Source organism: Vanessa tameamea, chromosome 14 (assembly GCF_037043105.1).
Source record: "Vanessa tameamea isolate UH-Manoa-2023 chromosome 14, ilVanTame1 primary haplotype, whole genome shotgun sequence".
Lineage (NCBI taxonomy): Eukaryota > Metazoa > Arthropoda > Insecta > Lepidoptera > Nymphalidae > Vanessa > Vanessa tameamea.
This window is the reverse complement of record NC_087322.1, coordinates 12,016,423-12,042,721: the sequence shown is the minus strand read 5'-3', so window position 1 is coordinate 12,042,721 and position 26,299 is coordinate 12,016,423. Positions and strand designations below refer to the sequence as shown.

General features: G+C 32.5%; 3 protein-coding genes across 14 annotated transcripts in view; 2 read left to right on the top strand and 1 right to left on the bottom strand.

The window, feature by feature from the left end:
* LOC113395984 (ATP-dependent Clp protease ATP-binding subunit clpX-like, mitochondrial) overlaps positions 1-17,712 on the bottom strand; it is a 38,162-nt gene extending 20,450 nt beyond the window's left edge. For all 10 annotated transcript variants that reach the window (XR_010309331.1, XR_010309330.1, XR_010309332.1 and 7 more), the window contains exon 1: positions 17,245-17,712. Coding sequence is in view for 7 of the 10 variants with exons in the window: in XM_026633744.2 (XP_026489529.2) it covers positions 17,245-17,317 (73 nt within the window). In the remaining 3 variants the exon portion in view is untranslated. The remainder of the gene's footprint in view (positions 1-17,244) is intronic.
* The window catches only part of LOC113395993 (myogenesis-regulating glycosidase), a 312,246-nt gene that overhangs the window by 230,936 nt on the left and 55,011 nt on the right, over positions 1-26,299 (top strand). The gene's annotated exons all lie outside the window — the stretch shown is intronic.
* The window catches only part of LOC113395985 (sorting nexin-27), a 174,791-nt gene continuing 166,497 nt past the window's right edge, over positions 18,006-26,299 (top strand). For 2 of the 3 annotated variants that reach the window (XR_010309348.1, XM_026633746.2), the window contains exons 1-5: positions 18,006-18,328; positions 23,646-23,748; positions 24,702-24,975; positions 25,114-25,211; positions 25,421-25,667. Coding sequence is in view for 2 of the 3 variants with exons in the window: in XM_026633746.2 (XP_026489531.1) it covers positions 18,060-18,328; positions 23,646-23,748; positions 24,702-24,975; positions 25,114-25,211; positions 25,421-25,667 (991 nt within the window). In the remaining variant the exon portion in view is untranslated. Of the gene's footprint in view, positions 18,329-22,774; positions 22,990-23,645; positions 23,749-24,701; positions 24,976-25,113; positions 25,212-25,420; positions 25,668-26,299 lie in introns of those variants that run through there. The other variant, XM_026633747.2, reaches the window with a different exon arrangement.

The following is a 26,299-nucleotide window of genomic DNA, read 5'->3' as shown; positions in this document are numbered from 1 at the left end:
AATTCTAAATAGTGCTTGTACGAACCAACTTGAATTGAGTATATTTTGAGTGTATAAAATTGTATGTTTGTATATTGTCCCTATCTAAATAAACATTATAAACCCGTTATTGTTTATATTTATGAAATATTATTTATGAAACTCTATTATTGAAACCAACTGACCAAATAATGAACAGAACGCTTTTTAGGAGTCATTTGAAAACATGAAAAGAAGCTTAACATTGAAGGCAAAAAAAAAACATTATAATGAAGCTGATTCTCTACTGTACGTAAGTCAGAGATACTACAAAAACGACAAAAATACAGTATCTACTGTGTTATTGGCCTGACACGTTTGTCTAACCAAATCATATAAACACATAAGATGTTTTTTTTTTTTAATTTACCTTTCCCAATGTAAGGATATTGGAACTCTTGCCAAGGCTACAAACTAAATTCCAGAGGTACTCTCTCCGTCATGGTCGGACGTAACGGGATCGCTTAAGCGTACAGCTGTAAGGTACCGAGGGTTTGGTGGCTCAAGCCACGTACTGAGAAAGAAAGACTCACAGTCCTGACTTAGCTCTGTGGTGGAAGTTAAAAAACGATCGATATTTATGCGCCGCAATATAGCTTCTCTCTGCACGATATCCGGTGAACACTCGACCTTAATAGTCGCCGCTTTCGCTCGAACTAGAATAAATATATAATGGGTTGGTAATTATGGTGACTATTTAGGTAATTTTCGCTATTAACATTACGTCAAAGAGAGTTTGCGGTGAAATAAGTCATGTGGCAAGAAATAAACTGAAAACATCTTTGACTAATACCCGGTTACTGATATTCAAGAGACGATTCGATTTGCTTACCTTTTTTTTATTAAATACGTACAACGTACGTCTAATGGTAAGTGGTCACCATCTCCCATACACATTGGCGCCGTGAGAAATATTAACCTCATCATACAACAACAATGTGCCACCAACCTTGGAAAACTAAGGCTATGCAAACCAATTACAGGTAGAAGTCAGTGCATTTACAAGGGACATTGCGCCTGCATTGGCTCACTCGCCCTTCAAACCGGAACACAACAATACTGAATATTATTGTTGTAGTACCTATGTGTATTCCGTGTTCCGATAAAAAAGCTCCGTTAGAGAACCTTTTCAAAATAAGGATATTATATATTATACACATGCAGGTTTGCTCACGATGTTATCCATAACCACTAAGCACGAGATGAATTATAAACACAAATTAAGCACGTGAACATAGTGGAGCTTGTCTGGGTTTGACCCCGCAATCATCGCTAAAGATAACGATTTTTAACCACTGGGCCATATCGGCTTCTACAACTATTACAAAAGGAAAATAAACTCGGAGCGTTTTAGTGAAAGCTATCTTTTGTGTAACGACGGCGTACACACGACGCGTTCTTGCCCCCGACGATTTGTTCCAGAGCTCTACTAAATCTGTATTCGCAACATTAATTAGGTCACAACTTTTATACACGTAAATACGTTATCTATACGTTATTTTTGGAGGAAGAGAGATGGATAAGTGCATCTTGGTATTTAATCTTCGCCGATGTCTAGTGATACTCTAAGAAATATAATCAAATCCTCCTCACATCGTGAAAAACGAACGAACTTATGATTATTTTCATGCTCGGGTTTAAACGGAAACCTTGTTAGGAAACCTACATGTGTCGGATGAAATTCTGCCACTGTGTATCTAATCGGTTTGGAACGGCGTGGTTGGAATAAGCTCCAAATCAGTATCTTTTAATGTCTGCTTTTATTTACTTTTCACTATCAATGCCAAAGGATCAACGACGTAGTGACACTCGCGCTTGTAATAACACTGGCTCACAAAAAATCACATACCAATACAAATTTATGCAATCGATATAACTCTAAAAAGACTTGTACAAAACCATCGAGTATACAAACCCTTTTCGAACCGAAATATTATCATTGATATCTCATAGAATTTATCAATTTCAAGTAAATGCTCTTGCTTTTGACGTATTTAGTAATTAATGACCAAAATGAAGAAGCCGCGTCGAAGGCCCGTCGCCTTCTGTTGACGCACGCACTGTCTTTTTGTTGGCTGTAAATATTTAAATTCCCAATATAATGTCGACCATCGGATTTGATGGTTACGTGTACACAAAAAAACAATTTATTTGGTTTTTATTGACTTATTTTGAAAAAATCTAAAAAACGCGATAACTCAAAAATGGTTCACTTTTGGATTTTTGTGCATATGGGGGTTAAAATTATCGCAAATAGTCACCCCTATCACCTCCTAACGGGAATACGTCGAATTACCAATAACCCTGTATATAAAAATAGCGTATACGTAATATTCAGCGTGTGTCGAAGATTTTTATATTTATAATAATACTTATCGCCCGCGGTTTCGATCGCGTTTTAGGGACTGATCGTCTGGTATTTGGCAAAAAAAGGTAAAGTCTTTCACTTCATCAATTTCAGTGTTTTGGCCGAGAAAGAGCAACAGACAGACAGTTACTTTCGCATTTAAAATAGTATTGACTAACTTATAGAAAATTATGCTTGGTAGTTATATATATGTACTTTGAATTTAAGCTATTGACGTGACATTCGTGAATTTATGGTAATTGTATTTAATATGTACCTACACATTATCAAACGTTTACAATATCTTATCTACAGTACAATAAAACCCGCCGTTTATCTAAGCGTATATACAAATATATTATTCGGATCAAAATAATGGTTTAATTAATGTAGAGAGTCTTTTGATGTTTCGGATATCAAATTTGTCTGGTCGTTTGTTTGAACCGTCATCAGATAAATATCATAAATGCAATGGCATAAATGATTTTATTCATGGGTTAGCCCAGGATCTGGATAAGGCTGGCAGTGACGCAACTAGCCTTTTCTGGAATCTTTGAATCAGGGGCCCCAAGGTACGCTACGAACTAACATAAAAGTGACGCGGTTAGCATCACGAGGGGTACGCATTTTAATATATAGTGTATAACTATTACATATTATATTTATTTATTAACAAATAATAAATATAATAATATATTACATTTATCTATTATAAAGATCTCGTTTAATATTATCTATTATATATTTCTCATATATACAAACATCTGTTATCATAAAAATAAATAAGAAATATATTAATATACATATTATGTTACTTTAAAATAGTCATTATTTGGAAAAAAAAAATCATACTAGCGCGAGTGCGTATTGTTTGATGGTTCCCTATAAAGTGAATATATTTTTTAACATTATAGATAACAAATTAACAATTTTCGATACTAAACCGTGCTTAATGCTAAATTAAATGTATTTATCAATATAAATGACATAAATAGTCGTATCTTGTGACAATGTAACTAGACGACGATACAATCAATCATAAGAATTAGAAGCTTACTTTTTTATATCTTAACCTTAGAAGAATTTGACATAAATTTAAATTTGATAAAAAAAGGGATCATAGGTCCAGACAGACAGCAAATGAATACTATAAGGTTCCATATTTGCCGATTGCAGTACAAATATAAACAAATTATTTTATTTTTAATTTTAGTCTCTCAATAAGGAAAGGCGTGAGTACCTACTAATAAGTACGCGCGTGAGAAGTTCTTTGGCGTAATTAAAAAATGTTTTTAATTAAATGCAAATAATTAATTACAACAAAATAATAATATTTAATTTTTACCACTACTTAATATATCTATAAAAACACTTACAATTTTAAACATAAACAAATTCAATTTGTAAATTAACATTGTAAAATAAAATAAGGTGTGAAGTTGTCTATTTCGAGCGACTAGACTAGACTAGACTAGACTAGACTAGACTCGACTAGACTCGACTAGACTCGACTAGGTTTAGTGAAAAACTTCACCATGTAGTTTACACGCCACTCTATGCATGCCACTCATGTTTTTTTCATAACGCGTCAAAAGAAGTCTTAAGTTCAATAGTTAGGCTGATCTTAATGGTGTATCATAGACAGTTACAATCTACTTCTCTATCCGAAAGAAACTCTTTCGTTCATGTAAGTAAAACGGCAAATTCCATTACGTATTAGTCACTATTTGATGCACTGATAATTTTATTGTTAAATAAGCTAATTGATTCGCTTTCGCAATATTTCGGATGTTGCAAATTTTTATAAATGTTTTTAAAACTCGTCGAGTATTAACTGCGTTTAACTGATAATATTGTTAATTAATTACCTACATATATTGTTGTATTTAATTATATATATGGTTGACTAAATAATTTATTTGGACAATGGAGTGACTACTGATTTTTTATAATGCATATGCAGAATAATTATAATTATAAAGCCTTTATTGCTGTTTTTGTTTATACAAATAAATTATAAAACACATTTTACACTTTTGACTTAAACCTTGTTATAAAATATCGGTTCACTGTCGTTGGTCTCCTACAGCTTGTCTTCCGACAAAGGCCTCCTCTAAAGATTCTAAAGCCTATCTTTTGCTTTGCCAGTCCATATTGGACCCGCTGAATTTTTAATATCGTCCTCCCATCTCGTAATCTGTCTACCTCGGCATCTTTTACCATCTCGAATGTACCATTCTGTTACGAGCCTTGTCCATGAAGAGGCAACAAAAATTCAGAACCTACACTTCATCTCAAGCTTAAAGAACATTCTGAAAAAATAACATCCTCAAATCCTCATTGGAGATGAGTGATATTTATCTTTCTTTACAGCCGAGATGACCCAGCAGTCGTTAAAACATATGAATCTTAGACAAAGATTGCGAGTTCATACCTGGCATAGTATCACCAAATATGTGCTTAATTTGTGTTTAAAATTCATCTTTACCGCCATCATAACACAGTAACTACCGCTTGGTGGTAATATGTTGTGCAAATCCGCCTGGGTATGTACCACCCTGCCATCACATTCTACCGCCAGACAGCAATACTTAGCATTGTTATGTTCCGGTTTAAAGAGTGATCCAGACTTACTAATGACACAATATACTAAAAAAGTTAAAAAAAATCACACATGCGTATCCCCAACCCGCGTTGATTTACAGTGAGATAATCTCCAAACTTTCTCCTCAAAGGGAGTGGAGGCTTTAGCGCAATAGCGGAGCCTTACAGTCTGTTACTTTAGTATACTTTCTTTACATAATTAAGAAGCCTTTACTAAGAGAAACATCTATATTTATGAGTAAGCTATTTAGAGCCGAGTTTGCACTGCAAACACCTTTGCCGTGTAAGATGCTGAGATAAACCATCAAGAATAAATAAAATCTTTGTTCGCATATTTTCATAAATTTCACTTAGCATTACACAGTGAATTGGAAGTAAATTGTGATGAATCATATAAAGGGAACGAGCCATTCATGAAATGTGTTAAGATCGTTCGTATATAGTGCAATTAAAACTTTTCATTAAATAAAAATGAAATTACTATATTGCCATAGTATTACAAGAAAATGAGATGTCACGTCAATAGTATTTCAATCTAAACTAAGAAGACCTGCTATTAATATTATTTGCTTTATATTTTTTTAAATCATTATATTTGTATCTCTAGAGACATGCATTCGGTGTATCTTTCTTTAATTTGGAAATTATTTTTTATTTTTGTGTGGCTGCATATTTTTAAATATTAATATCATATACATAAACTGATGTAAATGATATTACACTCAAACTAATAATAACAATAGCTCAATACCAACAGAACAGCTGATCGCATCTGAATTAAATTTCAGCTCTGAGGTAGATTATAGTCTGGAAAAGTATTCAAAGTATCTTTTACTACTACTTACTACTATACCTAACACCGACACAAAGACCGCCTCCCTCTATCAGATTTGATCGTTAGGTATTAGGCCTAAAAAGTAGCCTATGTTATTCCTTGAGGTTTAAGCTTTCTTCATATTAAATATCATTAAATCAATCAAACGCCGTGACAGCGTAACAAGAACATAGACAGGACAAAAAAATGGCCGAATTAAATCGGTAAACTTGTTCTCAATTCGCTCAATTCTCTGTTCGCTATATTATCGCTTAAAGCGCTTAAAAAACTACGACTCGAAGTTCCCACGCGATACTTCATGTATTAAAGCGATTAAATCAAATGTATTTTATTCAAGTAAACTTTACAATAAAGCATTTTTGACTCGGCAATATTTAACCGTTATCACCGGAAAGCAGCCTTCAGCAAGAAGAAAAGGAAAGACACTCGTAAAGTTGATCTTTTTAATATTTATATTATTAACGACACTGTAAATCTTATATAATTTATATTATTATTTGTCGCATATAATGTAAATTCAAAATTATTGTTTAATCAGTCTTTTGTTGGAACCCGCGTCAAAGGCGTTCCAGGCGTTTTTTTTTCCCAAAAAGTATTAGTTAACGAATAATAACATTTATAGATTAATTTAATGGTCTTAATATTTATTTTTAATTTGTTAGATGGTAAATTGATTATATTTTCTGGTATTTTATTATATATGGGTATGCTATTGCCCAAAAACGTTCTCTGTAGGTACCCTATGCAAGCGGAGAGCAGGGGTTACAAGTTTGTTTATATTTCTTGTACATTCTTCCGTATAATAAATATTATATTATCATAAACATATAATGAAGCAGCCGTCAATACTCCCATTTATTTAATTTTTTTACGTAATTATGTCCTAGAACTAATTTTATAAATAGTTTCGAAGTGCTCTTTTCTGCAGAACATCCGCGGCATTACCCCATAACAACATTGAATATGACATAAGACCATGAAGGTAATCTAGACTAGCGGTACTTACGTCTGTGAGTTTTCGACTGTGTTAATCGAAAATCTCCCCAGTCTCGCTCAACACTGTAATAATTGCAGAACACCTTGGACGCGATACGAGAGGTGTATGGGGGGTTCAAGATCGACAACTTCACGTGTGACGATAACAAATTAACATATTATTGAAAACATTTTAAAATATCGAAACGTAACGATGATCGTGAATAAATAAATATAATCATGTTTTTAATTCAATTTCTTGCAAATTTTATTTTTTATGTCATATATCATAAATGGCAAATGGGCCATAGTCACTGCGGACTGTAAGAAGTATTTAATCGTTCCTCGTTTAAAAAAACACTAACCTCAGGAACTAAGATGTTACGTGTCTTGTGCCTCATACAACCATAGATTATACAGCCAAAATGGACTCACGACATTTTAATTTCTGAACGAACAGTACATCTGCGTGGGTCGATTTTTTTTTCTCACAATAATAAAGAATTACTATTTTTTATTAAACACGTCATAGCTGTAATATATTGACTGTAAGCATTCTGTTTTTTTAATGAATCTATAATATAAATAATAATCAATGTTTGAAGCGATATTGTAACTAAAATATTTAAGACGGCAAAAGGTACCGTATAAGGTTTAAAAAAAAATGGGCAACAACAAATCGGCTTTTCATCATTAATCATTCATTAATTTATTTGTAAATATAATTTATCCAAGTAACCTGATAAATTAAAATTAAGGCTACACGATTTGAAATATAGATTCTGCTCAGAAGAATGTCCAAATAAGTCAGTAGCTACTTACTCCTTTTCAACGTCAATCAAACGTTCAGATACATATCCGTAATAAAATCACAATGTTACGTATTTTTTTTAATTGCATATATTCAATGAATATTAAGCAAAATCTTTATTATCCTCTACGTCATACGAATATACAAAATAATATACCTCACTTTTTTTAAACATTAACTTTATATAAAAGTAATTTAATTCACAATAATATTTCGCGTAAACGACATAACCGAGTTGAATTTTCCGCAAGATATAATATGAACTTGGCCGATATTTTAATATTACAGATTATTAAATTAATAGATGCGTGTTATAATAATAATAACACGAATAACTATTAATATATTAAAATATATTATTTACGAATTCTTCTTTATATAACAACATTTTTCGGCGTATAAAATTTTAAACACGCATGAAATAAAAGACCGTGAGCAAGATTGAGCTCTTTATTTCGACCTAAATTGTTCTTTTAAGTATTTCAAGGTCCCATTTATATACAATATAATTAAACAAAATAATTCAACACTAAAACCTAGTTAGTAACAAATAGACGTAAAAATAATAAATTAATTGTTTTTAATTACACAATATAATGAATAAAAAAAATATTTCAATTTTCAATTATAATATGGTGATGTTACTTTTTTATTAAATATGTTGCTTGACTTGAACTGACCTTGACAGTGTAACTGGTTAACACCTACGCAATACTTAGAAAGGGGTTCATTCCAAGGTTGTACCCTTCAAGTCTTCGGCTCGGGTTATTGACGGAATGGATGAGGCACTTACAGAGAGAATGTACCTACTCGTCACGTCCGCCACCAAGACGCTGCTCCAATGCCTATTGGTATATTCCTTATAAATTTTCAATAGCGAGCGGTTCCAGAGCGATTCTTTTAACAATAGCCCCAACTATCTGCCATATTGAAAAACCGGACATACATCTAAATTCTTGTACATATCGTATATTCCAATTTTCGACAAGGACTAACGAAAAAAGTCATTTTAAATATCGACAAAGCTGTTACCGGAAAATTTAAAATTACGTTTAAATTACAAAATGAAGATATGTTAATCAAGAACTATAAGTAGTGCAGTGCAGCAGATGGCACGAAATAGGTAAATCGATGAGGTTTGTTTATCTTTATTCCTTCTTCCTTTGGAATAAAGGACATTACTCTTCTGTAGACAATTAGCTATCAAAAAAAAAAACGATACACTTTTTGGCACAACATGTTTTTTTTAAGTTAATGTCACATGAGTGTATTTATCTATTCATCGACAAAGGCGCGCCCCTCCACGTTGAATATAAAGCTTAACAAATATAATCTAATTTATATTTTTTTGCTGTCTCTACTCATAGATGTTTCACGCACACTATGACATCTCGTAAGCACGAACAACACTCACCCATACTAATGCACGCCGATAATCATTTAACATGGAGGGACGCGTCTTCCTAAGTCGATATATCTATAATGAACATCAAATATCATCCAATATAATGATATCATCAAACTATTAAAACTATTCATTATCAAATGCGAAGTATATCATTTGTATGTCAGTCTATATTAAGAATGGCTCCAATGTTCTAAGCTCAAAACTTACATTTCACAAGTGAAAGTGTTGTTACGTCAAGGCCACTTATCAGCGCTAGGCTGCCTATGGACTGAGATATAAGTCCGAAGAAGAGAAGGGGAATGGTTTCTAACTTGTTACATTTGCATGAATACAGAAATTACTGTTGATTTACGAAATAATGGATTAAATTATACTGTAACTATATTCAAATTGATGTTGATATTTAAAATTAATAGACATTGAAATTTTTTCGCGGATCAGTATGTCGGTTGGCATATAGGTATAGTATAGTAGTTGTTGCCCGCGTCTTGGCTCGCATTTTAGGCGTGGATTGTTAGATGTTAGGCATAAAATGTCTCTCTTTGAAGTACAAGCATTCTTCATACCAAATTTTATCAAAATCGGTTCAGTGATTGGGCCGTGAAAGAACAACAGACTAACAGACGGAGTTACTTTCTTACACATTTATATAATTTTTATAGGTGTACTATTTCATGGAGAAGATTTTAATAATATCCACTTTGTTGTAACTCGCTACTACATAGCGCTGAAACACATCAATTCAGGAAACATATACGCAAGCACGAAAACATCTACCCGATTTTAGCATTCTAATATTATATGCAGCTTACTAATATTAAAAATGCCAATGTTTGGATTGATGGGTGTTTGTTATTAGACCATGCTAGAACGGCTGAACGGATTTTGATGAAATTTGGGACATACAAGATAGGGTATTTTTTACACCTGCAAGATCCCACACAAGATGAATGGAGATGTTGTTTCTTTGTAATGTCTAACTGAAAAAGGACTGAGCGAATATACATAAAACTTATACCAAAAGTGATGTGTGCGTGATATCTATTAACTTCTTCTCTTGGTTATTTACTTGATTATTGAACCTGTATATTTCGTATTGCAGGAGGTTTTTTTTACCCACCACAGGGATTTGAAATATTAAGTGTGGACGGCTGCAGTTCCCTGGTTGAGTGTGTCCAGATAGCTGCTGGTGCAACTCCAAGGATGGCATGCCTGTTCCCTTAGATATAAACAATATCCACGTGTAGCTGAAAATTTGGTGATGTACCCACTTTAATTTTTTACACAAACTTATACACCGGCCTGGCGAACGGTGTAATAAATAATGAAATATACAATCTTTGAATCGTCAGTGGCGCCTAAATTTTAATATTTAATAAGATACATTTTAACGCATTTAATTTTCAAACATTCCTTTTATCCCAAGTGACCCGCGCTGAGTCCAGCTGGCATATTTTTTTTTAATTATCTAGAGTACAAAAGCTGTAACTAAATTAAGTAACTAAACTTATTGTAAGATTTTAAAATTTTGGTTTCTACAATCAAATAGTTATATAACAAAACTGTTTTATTCAAATCCTTACCCACAGTAAAAAGGTAACAATATATAATAATTAAGACGTGTTTTTGTTCGTTTTCGCATTCATACACCGGTCATCGGATTGTATTGCAACTATGTTGTTTTTATTGGCACTTAAATGATCGTTTCTGGCACAGTACCATCAACGTACAATAATTGACGCGTAAGTAGTACTGGATATATATTTCCAAAAAAATTAACAATACATTCCAACACATGCCGGCCGTTGATTTGACATTTGATAATATATAATTGTTGGAATATAAATGGGATATAATTTGATAGATGTCAATATCAAAATTACATGACAACATTATTGTTCAATAAGTAATACATTTTTTAATTTTAATTAATAAAAATGTTAGTAACTATAAGTAATCGTTTGAATAACGAATTACGATACATTTTTTTTACACGAAACGCAAATTCATAATACAAAAAAGATCACGTAATGATTCAAAAAATAAGAATGCAAATATTATTATACCGTCAGATAAAATTTACTTTTTTATATAACAGTATTAATTAAAATATTTCATCATTGCCATACGATTTAATACAATATATATTTTTGAATATATTGAAATATTTAGTGAGTAAAAAGCCTCAAAAATAATACGAAAAATACGCTAAGAATTATTTAAATTTTCTTTGCAAGTATGTACATATATGAGAGTTTCTCTCAGTATCTGGTCTTGAGTGATAAATCAAATTAACTCGAATCATCGTAACACTAATCGTACCAACAACGCTTTAGTAGCAATCCACTTTTTGGATTAATTTATTATTATATTGGTCTAACTCTTCGGGTCAACTCTTAATGATAAGATACAAGGCACATACAAAAATAACTGAATTTCAATGTAAATAATTTATATTTTCGTACGCGTTTAAGGAAAACGTCGTGAGCAGCCTGCTTGTGTCTCATAGAATTCTGTCACACGTGTTTCCCGCTTACCGCTGTGGATCTGCATGATTTATAAGAATCAAAATATTTTTTATTCAAGTAGGCTCATAAAAGCAGTTTTGAATCGTCGTAGAACCAGAAAAAAAACTCTGTAGTTACCTTTTCCACAGTTTTAATTTAAGTCTAGATCTTTTCCTTAAACAGAAGATGCCTTTGCCCACCAGTTGTCCAGTACTGTTTGATATTGTATAGAATATAATATACTCTCAACAATTACATAACAAACAACATACACGCTTGTGAGATTTTTAAATTGCAATAGTTTTCCATTTTAGAAAGGCGGCAATGTCACTAAAATTACTCGAGAGTAAGTGGATAATTTATAAAATCGAAATTTCGTAACAATAAAAATACCACCGCGACTTTCAGAAACAGTGTAAATGTTAGTGGTCATTATAAATACAGTTCGTATATATTTATGTTTAAAACCCTCTTGGTCGAGTGGCTAGCATATGCGGATGCTTATCACGTGACCTGGCTTCGAATCCCTAAGAGAAGTTATAATCGAATATTTATTTTTTCATATGTTTTTGGAACTTTTATAACTATTAATTACCAAATTATATAAGTCATACTCAGTTGGCTTACAATTATGTAATTAAGTGCAATCAAAATTTGCATGTATTTTTATTTATTTATTTAAGCCTCTTTAATTCCTTAGTAACAATAAGAGTATATTTTTTTAGGAGATACAGGTTCCTCCAGGACTCCTCCATCTCACTCCATTTTTTTCTGTCTTGAACAATAACTCAAAGTGAGAACACTCATCCAGTCTCTGTTTACTTTCAAAAGTTCGTCTTCCCATCTTTCAAGGGGTCAAAAAGGAAAAGGGGTCGTCTTTTCCTCTTTCCGGGATATGTAATTAATGGCAATCAATATGTTTCAAATATTGTATAATATACATGACTCCAGACATAATTTTAATAAGGATAATGACGTATAATACGAATTTTTTTGAAGCAATTCTAAAACGACGGGCTAATGAGCTCCTGGTGTTAAGTGGTCATCTCTGCCCAAACACATCGGCGCAGTGGTAAATTTCGAGCAATTCTTACAGAACTAATGCGCCACCAGCCTTGGGAACTTGGGATGTTATGCCACTTGTTTAGTTAAAACATGCAAATCTAGGACGACCTTTTAATTCATCCATCTCCGTTCAGCTGTAAACAATCTATGTAATTAATAAAAATGCAAACATTATCGTTCACAATACGAGTATTAAGTAGGGTTGCCGAACGTTAAAGTGCCTAATTTTTTACAACACAAAAGTAAATTCAAAACAGATTCGGTCCACGGTTTCATCTGCGTATGTGCCACCTGATGTGGTCCCTGCCGCCCATAGACAAAGGCGCTGTAAGAAATATTAACCATTCCTTACATCACCTATGCGCCACCAATTTTGGGAGCTAAGATGTTATGTCTCTTGTACCTAACTGGCTCACTCACAACAGAAAGAGATAGAGACGGATAGAAAGAGGGGGGTAATGTCGCCTGGTGGAGACATGTAAGCCGCGAAAAAATAGGTACTTCCTTCCAAAATACATAAATTCAAGTGTTAATTCCGATCATATGTTATTTTTATTAACCTAAAAAGAAGAATGGAATAAAACAAACCAAATATTATATTACACGATCGTGTGATAAAATATACTTAATACTGAATGTGATATTCGCGAAGCTATAAAACTTATAATTTAATTATAGCTTACAATGACAGTTGGCAACCCTAATCGAGCGAGATTATTTTATATGACACATTTTGATAACATCAACTAGCAAAGCCAGACACGGTCTGACATCGTGCCCGCGACTTTCGTCGTTTGGACTATAAACGAATACAGAGGTAACATGTTTGTGTGTAGCATTATTATATTTGTTTTATTTATAGATCACGCTTATCGGTCATTGCTGAATAATTATGCCTTATATATCGGATAATTGTGTATATATATATATTTTTCAGACCGCCCTCAAAACGAACCAAACGCTGTTGACGTCAATAGCACAATGGTTTATTTGCGATGTAAAAGCGAATGTAAAAAGTCGCAGGTTCTATCCTGACCCCTTGGGTCTTGGCCCCCTTATTGTCATCATCGATGGGGTATTTTTACTATTTTTAAAAGAAAAAGTAAATGTTGTCGAGTAATCATAACAGCCACCATTAGCAATTCTCTGAGCTTCATGAAGTGGAGAACCACTCCGTACTGTGTTCACCACTCGGCTTCCTAACCGATGACATTGTCAAAGCCAGGAGGTTTATCAATACTTTTGTATTTTGACGTTTCATTCACCGTTGGATAACTTCCTCCCCCAAACAACTTCAGGCGAAATATTCCAAGAATATACCAGTACACTACGTTTAAAAGCACGAATGATCACGCCAGATACTTTCCAAAAAATATTCTACAAATAAGCAAAAGCTCGATTTATACCTAATGTTATTACTTATTATACGAATACATAGATAAACAATAGTCATTAATAATATTCGTTATAAAACTATTTATAATTTAATCGCAAAAAGAGCGCTGACCGACTGTCATGACACTTGCAAAAGGGCATACAACTTGTACTTGTTTTAAATCCAGTAAGTTAAAAATAATACGAGATCAATGCTCATCAGGCAACGTTCAGAAATCGTATCTTTATCATTCTATTAACAGTAAAACAAGAAAATAACATCCAGTAAATGTCCAACCAGGCGTTGGCTAAAGCTCATCTTATTCCACCACGCTGATCCAGCGTAGTTCGGTGGATACGCGTGTAGCAACGTATTATACAGGTATTCTCTGGATGTTCCTTCACCGCCAAGGACGAATGTGCTTGCACGGTTTGTACCGACAATCTTTAGTTTAAATTCATATGTTATTTTTACACAACTTGTTAACGACTAAATGTGAAGTCGCGTCAGTTCCATTTCAAATGTTATTTATTTGTCTTTATTCTCCTTTTATTTGAATAGGCTATACGTGTTTATTCTAAATATAATCAATAAATATATTTAGATTTGCTAAGTTTATATATCGGTACATGAATTTAGATAAGATGAATATCGAAACGAGAAGCGGAATCGAGTACCGGCTTGGGACGTCTTAGGGACGGACGTGACGACTGCACTATCCATATAGCGCCTCCTCCGTTCCATCAATGACCTGAGGCGAGGACTTATATCGCATCAAATGATGTTTGTCTTTTGCCCTCATATCGTTGGAATAGGCTAGAGGACAGGAGTTTTGGTAACGTGAATGTCTGGTTTTTCAATATGGCAGATAGTTGAGGGATGGTATTTAATTCCGTAACGTGGCTCCGTTCCGTCAATGACCTGAGACGAGTATTTGAAGGAGACCAGTGACACTATCAAGGTCGGTAAAGTCAACAGCTAAATATTTATTAAAAATGACCATACAGTAACATCCCATTTTTTAATACCAAAATGTCTGTTTAAAGCTATGATATATTTATTAATGTGCATAATATGAATTAATTATATTATGCAAGTAAAATAATGAAGTCATTTCTTATTTTTATCTTTCTATTATATTACATAAATTCAAGTCATCACTCTTTATTTGTCTTAATTTAAAAATAATTTCAACATTTTTATTAAATGTAATTTGAATTAGATTTAATATTGACATATTTTTTAAGGTTCACACTTATCATAAAATATTCTATAAATACAGTATGAATCTTGAACTTGGAACAGAAATAAACACTGAACTGTTTATTTCGCTTTATCAATATTTTCGTTACTGCCAAAAAGCAATACTATCTATTATAGAGGCACAAGGGAGATAACATTTTAAGAAACTGGCATAATGATTTATGACACATGAAATTTTAACATTTACGGGCTTTTTGTTTACATTAGCAATGTTATTTTGTAAGGTTTTTATAAAATCTCCAATATAAGCAATTTTTAAAAGTCATAGGTATTTAATTGCCTTAGGGCTCAGTACCATGATGGCAGTATACTGTTTAGGATTGAGGATTATCTGGTTAAAACAACAAATGTACAAATGTCTCATCAGCAAAATGGTCAGAATGTAATCTACTTAGAAGAACCGTCATGGAACTGTACAACACATTCTAACGGTGTAAATATGGACCAAGGTATATTCAACATTATCAACCAAGAGTCCTGTGTTAAGCACACCAAGTGACAGGGCGTAAACGGTGTTGTGGCGGTCTTCCATCCCCCCTAATATTCAGGACTACTTCTGAGGCACGTCACCCATGGTCCAAAACTTAACCCATCCCGTTTTATCAGCCCCTTGCACCCTTGATTAAACTTTCCTTGAGAGAAACACCGAAACTAAATAATATTAATCAAAACTACTAATTAAGCAAAACTTTTTTAATTCATTTTGTAAATAATAGTATAAAATAATAAACTAGAAAGTCAGATAGTGTTTTTTTTGGAATGATTAGACTGTGCATTTCTTGCTTCAAGAGGTAGAGAGTTTGAACATCTTGGATTCAATAGTTAAAAACATGACAGTAACGGTGTGTTGTAACTATTTGTATTTCTAAATCAAATACTATTGAGATGTTTCAATGATAAGACAATAAATTATAAAAACATAATTTAAAATGGAGATTAAATTAAAGTAAGATTCTATAAGTCAAAATTAAAAATACAATTGAAACCTACATTTCTAAATTTTATTATTTTGTTATCAAGGTAGGGTAAACAAGAATTATTTAAATTTAAAAAAAATGTTCTAAATATAAATATTTGTATAAGTAATTGCTTATCATATAGAGCTGAGATAGCCCAGTGGTTAGAACGCGTGCATCTTAACCGATGATTTCGGGTTTAAACCCAGGTAGGCACCACTGAATTTTGATGTGCTTAATTTGTGTTTATAATTCATCTCATGCTCGGCGGTGAAAGATAACATTGCGAGGAAACCTGCATGTGTCTAATTTCAACGAAATTCTGCCACATGTGTATTCCACATTGGAGCAGCGTGGTGGAATATGCTCCAAACCTTCTCCTCAAAGGGAGAGGAGGCCTTAACCTAGCCAGTGGGAAATTTACAGGCTGCTAATGTATGTATTTATGTATCATAAGTCTATTATATTAGTAGTGTGGTAAAGAAACTTACTAGGCATTATGTTTTATTCAATTTCACTACATTGAAAGTTCAATCTTTGCAAGTAATTCTCTACTAATTGGAAGCTCTTACAATTCTATGTATGCCATTGACTTAGTATAGTATCATCTCAGCTATTATCATATAGAGTTTAGTTCAATTCATACAGTTTATAGCCTTATTTTCGTTATATTTGCTGATGACCCGAAACAATACTTCACAGCTTTTATTTAATCAATTTATATTAATCTCTTAATTATAATTTGTATAAAATAATACAAGACATTATGTATTATGTTATTATACACATAAATAAATGTTTAATTTACATAAAAACCTTCCTTCATCAATGTCAAGCAGACAAGCACTGATTATACAATTTTCATGTTAATGACCTTGCTACTGTGAAGAACCTTTACATGATATTTGAAGATTATCGCTCTAAAAATACAAAAAAAAATCATCTCAAATATAAAGCGTAATTCGATTTATGACGTTTGTTATCAAACACGTTCAGTACGCTTATTAACGTACAAAACTGCGACGCAAACCACTGGAACACGGCCAGTTCTTATAGAAAACAAAGAATAATATTACTCACCTGATGTCAACTGTGAATTTCTCCTTACAGCGATTCTCCCCACAGACACGAAGCTTAACCGAACACTACTCATTATCAGATTTATTACTATTCAAATTCACTTAATCACATCAGCGATGCACTCGACATATACGTTATACGAGCGAAATAGAAATGCTACCACTTTTAGCCGTAATCTCTAGTTAGCAAAATTGTATTTGTTTGTCAGTGAGAGAGAGGTCTATTCTGTCATGACGCAACACTTTTAGTCAACATCAACATCGATACGGTTGTAAAAGATTAATCAAAATATTTAACGCGTGTAGGCACTAAAACTGCACTTTACTATGTTTGTGAAATGAATATAGCAATAACAATTTTATTTTGTAGATATTTGAGCGGCCATACTGATATTCACAGCTGATTTTGATGTGTGAAGTTGCAATTAAATTGGTACCACGTTGTTTCGAAACATGTGCCATCTACCATCTAAATGTTTTCTTATATAAGTACTGCTTTACCAACAAACTCTTTGGTTTTCAACCTACATGCGATAGAGGGCGTATCTAGCAACGATAAAACCTCTATACCAGAGACTCAAAATTACTCAAAAGTCAATGAATAATGTTATTTTAATCGTCACCATAACAAAACTCTAACATAATTTTATTTTCTATAATACGTTTATAATAATCATTTTTTAGTTTTGTTAATTATGAATATTACTTCATTGGAAATTATTCTAACACTTAGAATACTCTGTCAGTTTATTTATCCACTTAGTGTCATTCAACGACAGCAATTTCCTATGTCATCTGTGTTCAAAATTGTCCAAAATGGCTGAGACAGAAACCGATAATAACAGTATTGTTCGGCCCGATAAAAATAATAAGGGCACTCTGACAAATAATGGCCCTCGTCGCGTTACCATTTACAAAACTGACACCGGTTTTGGTTTCAATGTTCGCGGTCAGGTTTCCGAGGGCGGCCAGTTAAGATCGATCAATGGTGAATTATATGCTCCTTTGCAGCACGTCAGTGCTGTTCTGGAACAGGGTGCTGCTGAGCAAGCTGGTATCAGAAAAGGGGACAGAATCCTCGAAGTGTAAGTTATAAGATTTCTATTCTACTTATATACATTTAATAGTTATATAGTTTCCATATTGGTATTTACTGGCCATCTATAGGTTTTCCCATAATTGTTCGCTTTTCTTAGCGTAGTAACTGGCTCTTTTGCTTATTCTTGTTTTAATTAGAACAATAATTTCAAGTTGTTTTTTGTTACTATCATAATCATTTACATGTATCTATGAGTCACAAAACCTGTTTTACGAAATATATTCAGTAACTTAGTTGTGTAAACTACAATTGTTTAACTTGGTGTAATAAAAATATTATTTATACCACGAATTTGGATCGAGTTTTGTATACGATATATAAATGAGATTCATTATTTGTTATGGTATATTTAATTCGAAGATAAGCTGTTTGATTTATTATATTTTTCAGTAATCTTACCTTAAAAAAAAAGTTTCTTATAACTATAATTTTTACATCATATTCAATATAATATCTGAGATTTAAACTTACTCGTTTAAACACTTCTATTACTACTAATCTTAAAGTTATTTTACACTTGCATTGTTATAATGTCCCTAATAGAATCATGCCTCAGTTTATACTTGAAGATTTCAATCTCTATAACACAAACAAAAATAAGGCTAATTGAAAATAAAAAAGGTTAATATATATAGGGGTAAATTGCTCACATAATACATTAAAGAAAAATATTATTGTGTTAATATCATTGAAATATTAATTGGTGTTCTAGTAACAGCCCTTTAACTTTGAAGTATAAGGTATAAGGATCCTTTGTCTGCTTTCTTCATTAAATACATTAATATAATAATTATACACAGAATCTATAACATCACATAATTTAAAGAAAATACAGGTAGCCTCTACTAAATGCATTGATGATATCTTTAAATTATTGTGACTGGTTAGTTTGGAAAGTGATTTCTGAATAATTTACTTTAAATATATGATATGATATTTTTTTACAGAAAATATTTCAATAACAATTCTATTGTTGGACAATTTATATAACAAACATATAATTTTAAACAAGATCATTTGACTTACCCAATATTTAGTCATGTCTTGTACAGTTATTTCCAGAAATATAAAGTTAAACAAATTGAGTTTTAATTTTTTCAAAAGTGGTATATAAAATAAAAATTTATCATGTGATTATGTTAAACACTATGAAAGTTTATGCCATTTCTCAGCAGGAGGTATTAAAATACTAAACTTTTTTCAAGTAAGATCTTACAAGCATGTTTAAATCATCATTTTACACAATTACATTTTATATAAAGGTACCATCTATTCGAAATGTTAATTTCACTCAAAGGAATCTTTATACCAGACGATTGAAAACAAATTACACCCACTCCTTATAAACAGACACATTTGTTGTGAAATCAATGCCATCTTTGTATATATACATTTATGTCATGAAACTCAGCTTTTATACACCTACATGATATGTAAAAATGAATGAATGAATATCAATGTATTATAAAATATATACATAGCTACATAAAACTATGTCCAATGGTAATAGTAAGGCTTCGTCCTAATTAATTAGACATTGGAAATATACCAGCTGTTATAAACCTGCGTTTGTAGTGTGGTTTTTGTAGATCTATTTCCTACACGAAAAAGCCTCTTTTGAATTGACAATTGAACTATTATCAAGTCTCAGAATCCTGGTAGATTCTGAGACTTGATAAGAGTTCAATTTTAAAGTAAAATTAAATAAAAGAAAATTTTTAATGAGTGATATCAGTTCTGAAGCAGACAGTTGATCAATCTGATACTTTGAAAACCTTTGCAAGTAGCCATTTGCTCTAACAATATGAGTAGCAATGTAGACACTCAGTGACTTTAAGTATACATACATCAGTATTTTGGGTTGTAAATAAAGTGCTCAAGTAGTTGTGGAAAGTAGGCTGAATGTTATAATAGCATTACATTGTCTAATACTTCTCAGACTCACCGACGCTTAAAACACTGGGAAAAATACATGTCTGTAAAAAATCCTACACATAATATAATATGAGTATTTCAAGGTTGTTTGATTATGATATTGTATTTCATATGTTTGTTTGTAAAATTATGGATAATTGATAATTTTATTTAAACTATATTCATTCTTCGTAATTTTATTTTTTTTCTAATTATGTAACAACTTAATTATTAAAAGGAAATATCTTTTTATCAATATATAGTAGGTAATTGGAAAACATACAGTTAGTTTTACCAATTACAAAGTTTTTTTTTATTCAATGAAAAAGTAAACATATTGCAATAATTTAAACATAATTCTTAAATCAAAATATGATGTAAACTAAAATTTGGAAAACATTATTTTAATATACAATAACAAAATTATGTAGCAGATTAAATTCCAATTTTATATCTGGCTTGCATAAACGAAATTTTATGATATTTTTTTTATATTTATATAGGACAGCGGTCCTGGTGGTAAGTCGTCCTCACTGCCCATACACATTGCCAATGCACCACCAACGTGAGAATTAAGATGTTATGTCCCTTGTGCTTCACTACTTAGTTAATGATAAGTATTATGTGATGAGTACTTGGGGCGGTAACCATCTGGTTATCTACCCTGATGGGCTTGCGCAAAGCCCTAACACCAAGTAAACTTACTATCTAATTAAATTCAACATATTATAACATACCTCAAGGATAAGTATGTTTAAAGTAAAATAATAATTTTAATATTTAATGTCAACAATGCTAGTAGAGCTAATAAATAAATGTTAATAATTGTGTTTCGTTTAATATTACATGCATTCCAGTAACCTAGTTGCTTGTTATCTTACAAGAAATTTTCTATTCTCGTTACCGACTCTAAATTGGATACTAATAATTAAAAGCAATAAAAATATCATATCAAGATAAATAATATTGGATACTTTAATTTCAAAATGTTTGAGAATGTAAGATGTTCGTATGTACGTAAATGATTGAATGGCTACACATCAATTACTTCCGATCAGTATTTATTGACTGTAAGCGCGCGCGTTTGCGTGTTCGTGTATGAAAGTACACATTACATGGATGTAATAGAGATTTGAAACCGCAACCGAAACCGATTAAAAAAAATGTTTATTTTTGCATAAAGCAGTGTTATACATAATTGTCAATTAAATATTTAATAACTTTTCGGAGTGTCTACTGACCCAATGAAAGAGTATTCATTCCAAATTTTAAATCGGGTAATGTGTTGAAGACTAGCAAGGATCGTATCTAATGTAATAGTAAAATATAAATTATAAAAAAAAACAATTTGGAGTTACAACATACCACGACCGTCAAACAAAGTAAGTAATACCTGAATGTAATGTCCCACTGCTGGGAAAATTTTGCCTTTTCTCTTAAGTGTTTATTTCACTACTTCAGTCCACTTTGGTGAACTATCTAGAAAGTTTTTTGCACTTGTATGTGCGATGTTTCCTTGCAAATCCCAGTATGTAATAAGAAATTATATTAATCTGGTCTTTAAATACATATACAGTGTTTTTATATAATTAAATTGATATAAAATAATAAAATATGAAATAAAATTCCGAAAACATTTTTAATTTTGCCGTTTCATAGATTCAAGTCATTTGTAAAAAATATATTGGTAAAGAAGGTATATTATTCGATACAAGATTATATTTATGATAAAAAAACGTTAGGAGTTAATGCTTGATGACTTCCAGGCAGGAGACATAACATACATATATAATTGTATTTAACTAACATGACTGTATTTTTAGATGTTGATAAAGAGTAATTACTGAGTTTCTTGCCGGTTCTTCTACCGTTAGTAGCTTTACTTTAAATAGTTTGTTAAATGATGATTCAAGTGCTTTATGCAAAAGCCCACTTGCATAAAGTATATTTTGATTTTGAAATTGAGTTAATTTATAACAATAAATAGTAACTATGCTGAGTTTCTTGTGTGGTGGTACTTCTGTGACATTGAATATTTTTATTTTGAATTGTCATAAGAATTAACAATAAAATATTAGTTCGAAAAATATATAAATTATGGAATTTAACTTAATCTCGTAAGAAAAAGTAGAAAAAAAAATGCGTTTGTAAATATTATTGCACAATTGTTACAATTGTTAGGTATTTATTTATTAATTACGAAAAAAATGGGTTGAATACATAATCCGCAACGATAATATATCAATGTGGGCCAACGTCGCAGTTATGGACATAATTACTGTTTAATTACTGACATGTTACTAATTAACCAATTATTTTCATTAGTTATTTAGTTTGAGACCATTTGCAAGTGTTCACATCGAACTCTATATCAGTTGAAGGTGTTTAGTTTAACAATGTTTTCTCTCGTTCCGACGTCATTGATTCGATATTCGTATTTTACGCAATATATTAAAGTGATTTGACTACATAGGTTTAGTAGACTGTGATTTGTTTCGGAATTGTTACTGATGGCGTACTTGATCAAAGAAATGGATTTTATTAAGAAAGATGTTGTTTTGTAGAAGTGGTTATTTTTGTATTGTTATTTCTCGTTTGCACAAAGAACTCGTATAATATGTCACTGTGTAGGGGAGGAGTGGGGGAGTTCCGTTACTGTTATTACTATTGCGATAATACCGGATTTGAAATATACGATTTGGAATCGCAATCTAACGTAGCAGCTATTGTTAGGTAATTAATTTTAATATTTTATTAGACTTATTTTAGACTAGTTGACCCCCCCCCCCCGCTTTTGCTCGCGTTTGGGGATTGGTCGTCTGGTATTAGGCGTTAAAAAGACCAAGTCCTTTCTTGGAGCTACTTTCATACCAAATTTCATAAAATTCTGTTCGTTGATTTGAGCTTGGAAGAGTAACAGACGTAAATAGTTGATTTCGCATTTATAATATTAGTATAGATGATCAAAAAGAGAATCTTGATTCTCTTTTTGTAGACGAAAATAAACTAAATGTTTTTTTTTTATTATGTAGTAAATAGCCTGTTAACGTCTGGCTAAATGAAGGTTCTAGCCACGCTGCTCAAATATGGGTAGAATACACATGAAGTATTTTCATTCGATATTTTTAGTTTTCGTAAAGATGTTTTCGAATACGAAATGAGTGTAAATACTAATGTAGCACATACGTTATGAAATGCTTCTACTGTGGCCACTTTGCTCAGGCTCATACGACTCATCTCGGGAATCGACTCCTTTTGGTGTTCGCACTAACATCAACAATTCTCAACATTTCCAAAAAAATGCACTACAACGACCATTAAATAATTCTATGTGATTCAAATAATTGTTGCTAGAGTATTATTTATTTTTATATAATTTTTGTTTCCAGCAATGGGGTGAACGTCGAAGGCGCGACCCACAAGCAAGTGGTCGATCTAATCAAATCGGGAGGCGACTGTCTCACCCTAACCGTCATTTCTGTCACACCTAAGGTATGTCAATTTCATAGAATCAGCCTGTTGGCACAACATAAAGCCATTAAATAAAGAATTAAATTGATTTGATTGTGGTCCATATGCCCGTCCGCTAAGCTATACCGTAAAAAAATAAATTGCGTCTACTCTTTAGATCTGTTTACACACGAAGGCGAGCCTCTCCACCTTAAATTATCGGCGTTTATTAACAAAATATAATCTAAATTGTATTTTTTCTTATTGTCTTTGTTCAACATTAGTCTTTTCACGAAACACATATTTTACTAAGTCATCATTAGTGTAACTTTTACTAATGCATACCGATACTTTAACGCGCGCCTTCATGAGTGAACGAATCTATAACTACTATGTTGACTACAAGGTAATCCAATCACTAGTGACGGATTTAACGCCTGAGTTAGTTTTAAGCCTAAGACAAAGTATTTAGAGCCAACAACATTATTCATTTAATTGTATTTATTGTGATATTGCTGTCATGCAGCATAGTTTTGATATCTTTAAAAATAATTATTTGGCTCTCTGGTTGATGCTTTTAAAAATTAAAGTAGAAGTGTGTCATACACTCTAACCATAGACGGAAATGCGTTAAATATCAAAGAGCCTATCTAATAAACTCACAGAATGTTACTGCTAGTAGCATTTAGTATCACTCGAAACCTGTTTTCTGCTAAGAAACCGAAAAATTCTTGGTTCAAATCAAGCCCATGTACCACTGATTTTTCATGTGTTTATAGTTAATCTCGTGCTTGGCGATATAGGAATTTAGAAAATGTAGGAAAACGACATGTATCCACCAATCCCCATTACAGCACTTTGGTAGAATCAGCTCCTAATCTTCTGCTCAAACGGAAGGAGGCCTTAGTTCAGCATCGGGATATTTATAGGATGTTTTAAGGACTTTTACTTTTTTATGTCTTACCTTACTTACTGGATGTCATTCGATTATTTAGGAGGCAGAACGGTTAGAGCCAGGCGACGATGGAACTGCTCCAGTTGGCGTTATAGGGGGAGCGGCAAATTCACGAGCGACCGTCTACCAACGATACGACTACACAGACAAGCGGTCGTTACCCGTCTCTATTCCCGATTACCGGATAGTTATGGAGCGTAACACGGGACGGTCGTACGTGGCCTTCAATGTTCATATGGCTGGACGACATTTGTGCAGCCGACGTTATAGGGAGTTCGCAGCTCTACATCAACTCCTGAGAAAAGAATTCCTCGGTAAGTGCTATATTAATGTTTTAGTAATTCTTAGTTTCTCATGGGCAGCCGGCCCTGATTGAATCTAGAATTGAAGGTGAACTGTCAAGCTCTTATAACGTTTGAAGAATTGTTGTCAAAATTGAAATCCTATTTCAGGTTTTAATTTTCCAAAATTACCTGGGAAGTGGCCGTTCACATTAAGTGAACAACAATTGGACGCAAGGAGGAGAGGTCTCGAACAGTATTTAGAAAAGGTACTCATTCCACATATTTCATTCGTGAATAATAATTTACATGGAATTAAATTGGCTAAAGGATTTTGATGAAAAATTTCCACAATACTTTCAGCAATTGACACCATTGCAAGATCAGTAGGTTAAGGTTGTTTATCGTGACATTCATGTTTCTGTGTAATATTCTGATGGAAACAGTTGATTGTGATGAATCGGTTATCATGTTTCAGGTGTGCGCAGTACGCGTGATTGCTGAATCTGATGCTGTTCAAGAATTCCTTACAGATTCAGATGATTCCTCGAATCCATCGCCAGTAGACTTAAAAGTTCTACTTCCTGATAAAGAAGTGGTTACAGTTTCAGTATTAAAGTCAACCAATGCTGACGATGTGTATCGGGCTGTTTGTGAAAAGATCGGACTCTCGAAGGCCGTGCAAAAGTATTTCTATCTGTTTGAAATTGTCGAGTATAATTTTGGTAAGTAGAATCTTCGAAATATCTAAAAAAATTGTTACATTAAATTTTCTTCCATTCCAATAGATAAACCGACAAAATGTATAAATATTAATATATTGGCTCTCATTGATATTGGTATTATGGAATAGATTCTGACGATCGATAGACTGCCCATAGTTTCAAAGATAAGAGAAAATGTAAAATGTTATACAATTGGATGGGTTTTTTTATAAATTGGTATTAAATTTTAGAAATTACCATGAATTAGAGTTATTTACAAAAAAAAACAATTCATTGCACTAATAATGAGAATGTCGCCCCGAATGATTTCGGTCAATATCAAGGGTGTCCAGCGAGCTACGCAGGATGTATTCTTGTGCTCCAGTGTGCGCGCAAACACAGGTGCCCTCTCTATTCCCTCTCTCTTTCATAATCCGATGAGAAGGCCATTCCCATACGACCGGAAAGAGTTCAGGCAGGACCTAAACAGAACAGATTCTGGGCTGATACTAAGAATCTTTCTATAAATCAATCTTTATCGACTCGACTTGGGGTTTGAACCCAGGACCTCGGGATCTGCGGCCTTATCAGTCATGGCACTAACAACCGCTAAAAGTTAAATCGGAACCCAAAAATTCCGAGCATTACTGTTT